This window comes from Fulmarus glacialis, unplaced genomic scaffold, assembly GCF_000690835.1.
Source record: "Fulmarus glacialis isolate BGI_N327 unplaced genomic scaffold, ASM69083v1 scaffold15841, whole genome shotgun sequence".
Lineage (NCBI taxonomy): Eukaryota > Metazoa > Chordata > Aves > Procellariiformes > Procellariidae > Fulmarus > Fulmarus glacialis.
Window position 1 is genome coordinate 1 of NW_009191013.1, and position 7,214 is coordinate 7,214.

The window sequence follows — 7,214 nt, forward strand, 5'->3', positions numbered from 1 at the left end:
GGCCGGCCGGCAGCTGGGCCGCGCTCTTTGGTTCCGGGGTCCGCCGGGCCCGCCCAGCCCCAGGAGCAGCCACCGGGCTAGCGCCGGTATTGCCCTTTGCCTTAATTTTTTTGGGCCTCATTCAGGCGCAGAGAGGAAGCGCTAACGTTTTCTGCTGAAGGAAATGAAGATTTGACAATTGGTTTTCTTGATACCAGCCCTTTGGCTCCTTGCACAAACATAACAGCCTGTTTCCTTCCCGAGACGCAATTTTAATGGGTTTTGCTAATGAAAAGCTAATCAGCACTGTATGCTAAAAATACAGCAGATCTGCTGGGAAGGCTTAAATCAGCACCTTTTGTGCGAGCTCTACCAGCTCACGCTCAGCCTTTCACAATTATTGATGATGCAAAGTCCACACGCTGCAATTATCGCCGTTGAACAAATGAATGAAAAAGCCCCTTACAAACGCAGCGGCGTTTGTGTATCAATATAGACGCGTATCAAATATAGACAATTAACTTCCCACAGAGCCAAATGCGGCCACCAAATCAAAAGATATTTGGCTGCTTTAATTTGTTTTGTAGATGGGAGAGTCTGTGATTTCAGCCAGCCGGTAGTAAGACGGGGAAAGTACTTGACCCCCCTAACACATCGGCTGCCAAATTAAGATCTTGGTGCCAAATGAAGAAGTCCCAGGCCTGCCTGCTGCACCCAGGTTGAGATGGTTATTTTCTATTTCCACTTGTTCACGTAACTAAAGTTAAATGTACGCTCTTGCCTTCCTCTGGAAATTTTGCTATGTTGCAGGTAGCTCCCAGAGCTGTGTCTCTAAAACCCATCTCTGCTTGTTAATCACATTCTCGCTACCTTTGAAAGGGAAATTTCTGCTCAGAAGAGCTCGTGGAGGCCTTCAGAGATCCTCTCAGCCACCCTGTGGGATCAGCTCTCCCTATATTGCTCTTGATGGATTTTTCTGAGCCGGGCTTAGGTAAACGGTGATGATAATTCCATGCCATTCCCAGCAGCCAGTTGCGAATCACCCGTATCTCACTTTTGAGCAGATCCTTCACTGTCACCCAGCAACAAAAAGCTCTTCCCCTTCCCCTGAAGAGGACAAATAGCAGAGCTGTGCTAAGTGCAGGGCTTTATTGTACCGTTCTTTCCTGTTTACAGTGGGACTCATAACGCTGCTGTTGGCACAGGGGTCTGCACAAAGGCCAAGCAGCTTTGGGCGTTTTCCCTGTACACCTGAAAGTATTCACAGAGCCTTTGCAGTGAATCAAAGCGTTGAGGCTTTCTACGTCTTCCACGCAGTCCTCCAGCCCGCGCGTGAGCCCTGGCCAGCCCGAGTACCCGCTCTTTCAGCTGTTCAAGCAGCTGGCTTCCCTAACCCCAGCAGGATTGGTTTTGCATCACTTTCCAAGGCCATGCTACTTCTTACATGACTCGTGCATCCGCCAAAGAGTCTGTTAGTGCAGTCTGAGAGGTCAGAAAGGAGATTTAGGCAACTTGGTCTAGAGAAACCAGGCCCTACTGTCTGCTACCACAAGGAACAGAGATTCACAGTCTCGGGCGCATCATCTTCAAGAGTTTCTGTGAACCCATCTCCAAACCCCTCTGCTTCCACCAGCTCGGGTTTCTTGTTGCACATGGGGCAGAGCTGGTTGCGGATGGCAGATGATCTCATCCAAATGATGAGGTTCCAGCGTTCCCCGGAGGCAATGGGAAGCGCCCCGTGGATCTGCCCTCCTCGGTGTAACAGCCCCTGGGCTCCCACATGTTCGATCTCTATGTACTTTGGCACGGGGGTAGGATCCTGGAACAAAGGGAGGCGGATACAGCATTACACCAGAAGGTCCCTAGCAGAACAATACTCAAATAGGTGAAGCTTTCACTTGTCACCTCTTCACCCACAGCACCCAGTGAGGAACACGGAGAGGACTCACTGCACCTCTGAAATGCAGCCACTTCAATGGTGGCTTGGCAGCAGTTTAGTACAACTGTTTTCAAGTAAGACATTCTCAGTGCGAGGTCCAGAGGGAATTTAAAGACAGAGTTTCAATTAAAAAAACTGTTTCACCAGTGAATGGGAGCTTTTACCCTTCTCTTGCCAGGAGTCCGCTAGAAATAGGGGCTACAGATTTAGGTTTAAGTCTCATCTGAAATAAATGTCTTCTCTCTCCCTCTCAGCACCTCCCTGCTCACTATTTCAGTTGTGGAAAGATGGGATGGTTTGTTTCACTCCAGTTTCTACTATGATAGCTGTCTCTGTCCTCTCTTTGAAGCTTGAATATTAGTCACATGCTTGTAGCAGAAAAGAATCCTGTATAACCAAGATATTTTAAAAAATGGGGAAGGGACACAGCAGGTTTGACTGTCGGAAGTGAATAATTGTTTTTTAAAACACCGTTAATGCCTTGAAACTGGGGAGGTGAGGGGGTAGAGGGGAATAGAATCAGGGTCCAGATGAGGAATACGCTCGGTACCTGGCTGAAATCCCCAAAGTACAAGTTGCCTTCTGTGAAGTCTTTTCCCAGCGAAACGTTTAGGGTGACTTCTGCATTGTCATAGTGAGAGCTCAAATCCAGATCTTCGTGTAGCGAGTACTTGACAACAAATGCTTTATGGCTGTCCAGACAAGCGCCTCCCAAGTCGGGATAAAGCAGTGCCATTATGGGCCGCAGGTATTTTTCACGCAGGGGTGTGATGAATGCTTCATCCATCCCAAGCTCATTTAGCAAAACCTGCCTCAAAGAGAGGAGACGGGAACAGCTGACCAACTATATCTGCTGCTTCATCAGAGCAGCTGCAGAGCTGTCTTGTTCTCTTCCAACCCTGCTGCTTGCTCAGATAAAGAACTTTAGAGCAAAGGCTCCAGCTACAGGCAAAAGGAGGAGGATCAAGGTGGAAAGTGATGGGGAAAAGACAAAGTAAGATCAAAAGTTGTGTTCTTTAACAATGGACTCCTTGATTTAAATGTGTATTGCTTAAATACAAGGTGCTCTTTGCTCTGAGATACCAACTCCCAGCCCCTTTCCTGCATTCCCCTGTCTTTTTGTCTGTGTAACACACATTGCCTCAACCCGCTCACTTCAAAGAGGCTGCACTCAAACTGCTCTGTGCTCAAATTACAGGCATTTTGGAAGGGAAAGGAATGTGAAGCGAAAAGGTAAACAGAGTCTGCTTGTGAACACTCCCCCTAAAGAAGCACAAGAGCTAGTGAGTCCTACCCCATAGTTATTCATAGTGTTGGGCCTGCCTTTAGGCATATCTGACTGCTCAAAGTTCTCCAGCTCATCCACAAAGGCTTGGCAGAATTCCTCTGTGAACACTGGGAGTCGATAGATCCTCTTATCTGTCAAGAGAAGGGAGACACCGTTTGCCGGGGAAAATAACAGGCAAGAGCGTTCCTGGCTGTCGTGCCGTCTAGCTATACTGTGCTGGTGTCAGTGAGAATGCAGGACCCGCATGCTTCACTTTGTGCTCAGGCTGCTCAAAGGGCTGGAACCATTCCCCAGGATCGGCTCTGGGATGTATTTGTTGTTTTTCATGTTGGCCCCTCGTTTCCAGGCTTCCCCATCCAGTCGGGAGATCTGGCACTGATTTAAATGCCTGCTGTAGGTGCCAAGGAAATGTTTTGAGAGGGTCTAGAGGGAGGGCGGTGAATCAGTGGCCCATCACAGGCCGTCTGAATACAGCCTCCAGGAAGAAGGAGACTCAAGGTCATTCCAGGGATGGGGCATTCACTAATCCGGTGCCAACCTTCTGGGAAGACCAGGCCTTCTGAGCTGCCTTTCAGGTCTGTGTAAGGGGACCTCAGTATCGAGGATATAGAAGCTGAGATAAAGACAGCGTGAAAAGGCTGTGCGTCTGGAAATCGTGCCTTGGACAAATCCAGGAGCCCTGCACATACACAACATTTGTGTCTTTCTTTTCGTCTTGAGAAAAGGAGGCAACTTTACAGCTTCCCCTCTACATTTTGTCAGCATTTCTGGTAGGGAGAGTTTCACAGATGCCTCCAGGGAAGCTTAAAACCCAGATCTCTTTTTAAAAGACTGAAATCTAGACTGAAACTATTTCAGCTCAGACTAACCAACAGGGATTGTCTGAAATGGTAAAGCACTTGGGGAGGGAAAACCAAGCTTCTCAGGCTAACAGTGTTCCTTCAGCAGGCTCCCCCGTGAGGTTGTGGTACAACCAAAACCCCAGCCCTGCTGCAGCTAGAGCCTCTGATGAGACATCAGCAGACTGGGATTGGAAAAGCAGAAAACAGGATCTCATCCAGAGCATAACTGCTGCACAATACTGCCTCTCCAGAGACTCTCGTCAAGTAGAAAATAACATCCCGTTTGTCTCAACTGTGTATCAAATCTGAGCTATTAAAGACAGGGCTTGAAAACAGCTGTCATCACTGAAGCTGCAGTGTCACACGGGGAGATCTTTGTGGCTGATGTGTTGTTTTCTTTACCTGAGAAGGACTCGATGTAGCACAGGAGGCCATGGAGATGCGCATCCGGCAATGTGCAGTATCTCACGATTTCTAGAAAATTTGGGGCCAGGAATGAATCCTGGCATCAAGGGAAGGATGATAAAAATACACAGAAACACAATTAGCCTGCGCAGTCTTTTACAGCCCAAGAGGGAAATGGACTTCCAGGCAGCCACAGGAGAATACGTAGAGTCTAGGGAGCAAGGCTGATGGTCACACTTGGGTTACTTCTGTGGCAGGAAATGCAGAACATTACTGGTGTTTTTCTTGGTGGTTTAGGTAAGTTGCTGCTTGCTCTAGTTCATGGGTTTCTAAGTATAACTGGTCAGATTTATTCTTAGCGTGATAGGAAAGAGCCTGGCTCGCCGTATGGACTCCTAACAGGTAAGTGCAAAGTCTTTCCTAGCAGATTTAGCATCTTGTTATGGCCTCAGCACAACAGCGTGACTACGCTCTGCTGTAAGCATTTCCCCACACAGATCATGACAGACAAGGGCAGAACTTGTTACTATAGGATTGTAGAGCAGTAAATCTGTGCGAACTTGTTTGTGTGTTACTGCTGATCTGTGGTAATTATCCAGCAGGGAAGTCTTGGGTCTGGCAAACACAAGGAAATTCAAAGCAGAGTAGCCCACAACAACGAGGGCTACCCTGCATTTGCAGTGGGGTGTATACATGCAAGCAGCCTGCTGCCCCCCTTCAGACAACAGTCACTAGTAACTGGTCTGTGTGTTAAGGCCATAAATGCCGATTTCTCTGGCTGTTCGTTAGACCTCACCGACTCTGTTTGCTGCAATGATGCTTAGGTCTAAATTACTAATGGTATTCTGAGTCCAGTACCAGGTGCTGGTGCAGCTTCAATATAGAATGACCCTTATCTGGCTATAAGCCAGGCAGACTCTTGCCTGGAGAATATGCTACGCTGTAAAAGTTTTTAATTCGGTTTTAATACGCTACACTTTGGTTTTAGTTCAGTCCAGCTCTAGCACTGTGGGCAATCCTAACAAGAGAGCTTCCTACTGCAAAAATAAACTGTCAGGCAATTGCTTGGGTGCAAAATAGATTCCAAACATACTGTCTACCTGCAGAATGTACACTTCTGGGTGTTTTTGTTTGTAGCACTTTGAGATGATGGCTTTGCGTTCCACTGACTGATGAATTAACTGTTTTCTTCTCTGCACTTCTGCCTCAATCTACAAGTAAACAATAGAGCATATTGTTAGAAAATCAAAAGGGATAGCTAAAACAATTCCAGGAATTTGCTTATTGTTTTAAACCAGTTATTTTTGTTCTGGGCACCTCTGGGAGACAGAGTGTATGCCTTTGTTTTTCTGTAGTCAAGACAAGTCCAATAAATATCTGAAAAGCCAAATGCCTAAGGCGGATTTGAGACACGTTCTCGTTACAGATGGCTTAAAAAATAACTGAAGTCTTTCCATGGATGTGTCAAGGGGAGCTGCAAGGTTTCAGCCCTTTCAGGCATTATGACGCCTCTGGCTTATGTTCTGACAATATAAGCATTGTCCAAAATAAAGACATTTGCTGGGAGGGAGACGGGACTTGTCATGAAGGGATTACTGCTAAGTGTTGTGGGGACAGGCTAATCTGTCATTTCAGAGGAAACAGCTGTAGTAGCAGCTGATTCAGGCAGCTCTTCCTATTTAATAACAACCCATAAGATTAGTTTATAACATTCCTCAGCAAAAAAGGAATGAGGGTGTGATCGGTACCCCCTGCTCCCGACCCCTGGTATTGCGGTTAGCATAACTAACGCCATTTTATAAGTCAAGCAGCCATTCTCTGTGACCGAGCGGGTCATGTATTCTTTCCCTTTCCCTCATTATCAGGCCCTGAAGGTCCTGTGAACCAAGTAGACGAACCAAACAGACTTCTTCCCCTCCCTACCAGCCTCAAGGTTCCTGGGTGCCAGGCCGATTACTCCCTTCCTTGCCGGCCTTGAAGGTCCCAGGCACCCAGCCAGCCAGGTGTTGTTGATGACCCCGTCACAGAACAGGGAAGCGTAACAGCACCCAGAGCACTGTCTATAAAATCAAGCAGTTACAAGTCCTAAGTGGGGAACTTGGACTGGAACTGCTGCTGGACAGTGAGAGCTGTGACCTGCCACAGCCAGGGACGCCTCCACCGTCGTCTGCTTCCTCTGAGGATTGAGTGAGTGACTTGTATTCTTTTATATGATTTTTGAGTCTACATTATGATTGTTATATTGATACAGCAAACTATATGTTAAGATCTGACCCCTGCAGAGGGTCCAGGTGATGAGAAATTATAAGTTAAGATCTAGGTGATTAGAAATTATAATTAAATTAGGATCTAGAAATCCTGTTAAGTTGTATTATAAATTCTGTATTACGGTGCTTATTGTGCTACATTGATTCTGCCTGTAGAAATCCTGTGCTGTTCTAATCACAAATTCTGTGCTATACTAATCATAATATCCTGTTAACAAAATAAAGCTTTAATTGTAACTACGATTTAGTGCTGCCATCATCCTGCCAAAGATCCCTGAAAGAACCTGTCTGTCCCCTTAGTGTTGGGGTGAAACTGGAGCTGGTTGTGTGACAGATCTCTGTCCCTGGCCTGGAAAGAAAGACAGATCCCTCCTTAAGAGAGTGCCCTGGGGAGAGTTCTTGCGACACGCCCAGGGCAGTGCTGCCTTCCCCGTGTGAGCTCGGTAGGATCCTGCTGATCCCACCTCAAGGCACTCTTTAAAAGCAATTAAGAA

General features: G+C 47.0%; 1 protein-coding gene across 1 annotated transcript; it reads right to left on the reverse strand.

The window, feature by feature from the left end:
• Window positions 1-1,494: 1,494 nt before the first annotated feature.
• Window positions 1,495-5,664, reverse strand: OGFOD2 (2-oxoglutarate and iron-dependent oxygenase domain containing 2; the record flags this gene model as incomplete). The annotated part of the gene is made up of 5 exons (XM_009586537.1): window positions 1,495-1,798; window positions 2,469-2,726; window positions 3,213-3,337; window positions 4,451-4,550; window positions 5,554-5,664. Coding segments are annotated over 5 exons (870 nt in total), but the record flags the coding sequence as incomplete, so codon positions are not given.
• Between the last annotated feature and the right edge of the window lie 1,550 nt (window positions 5,665-7,214).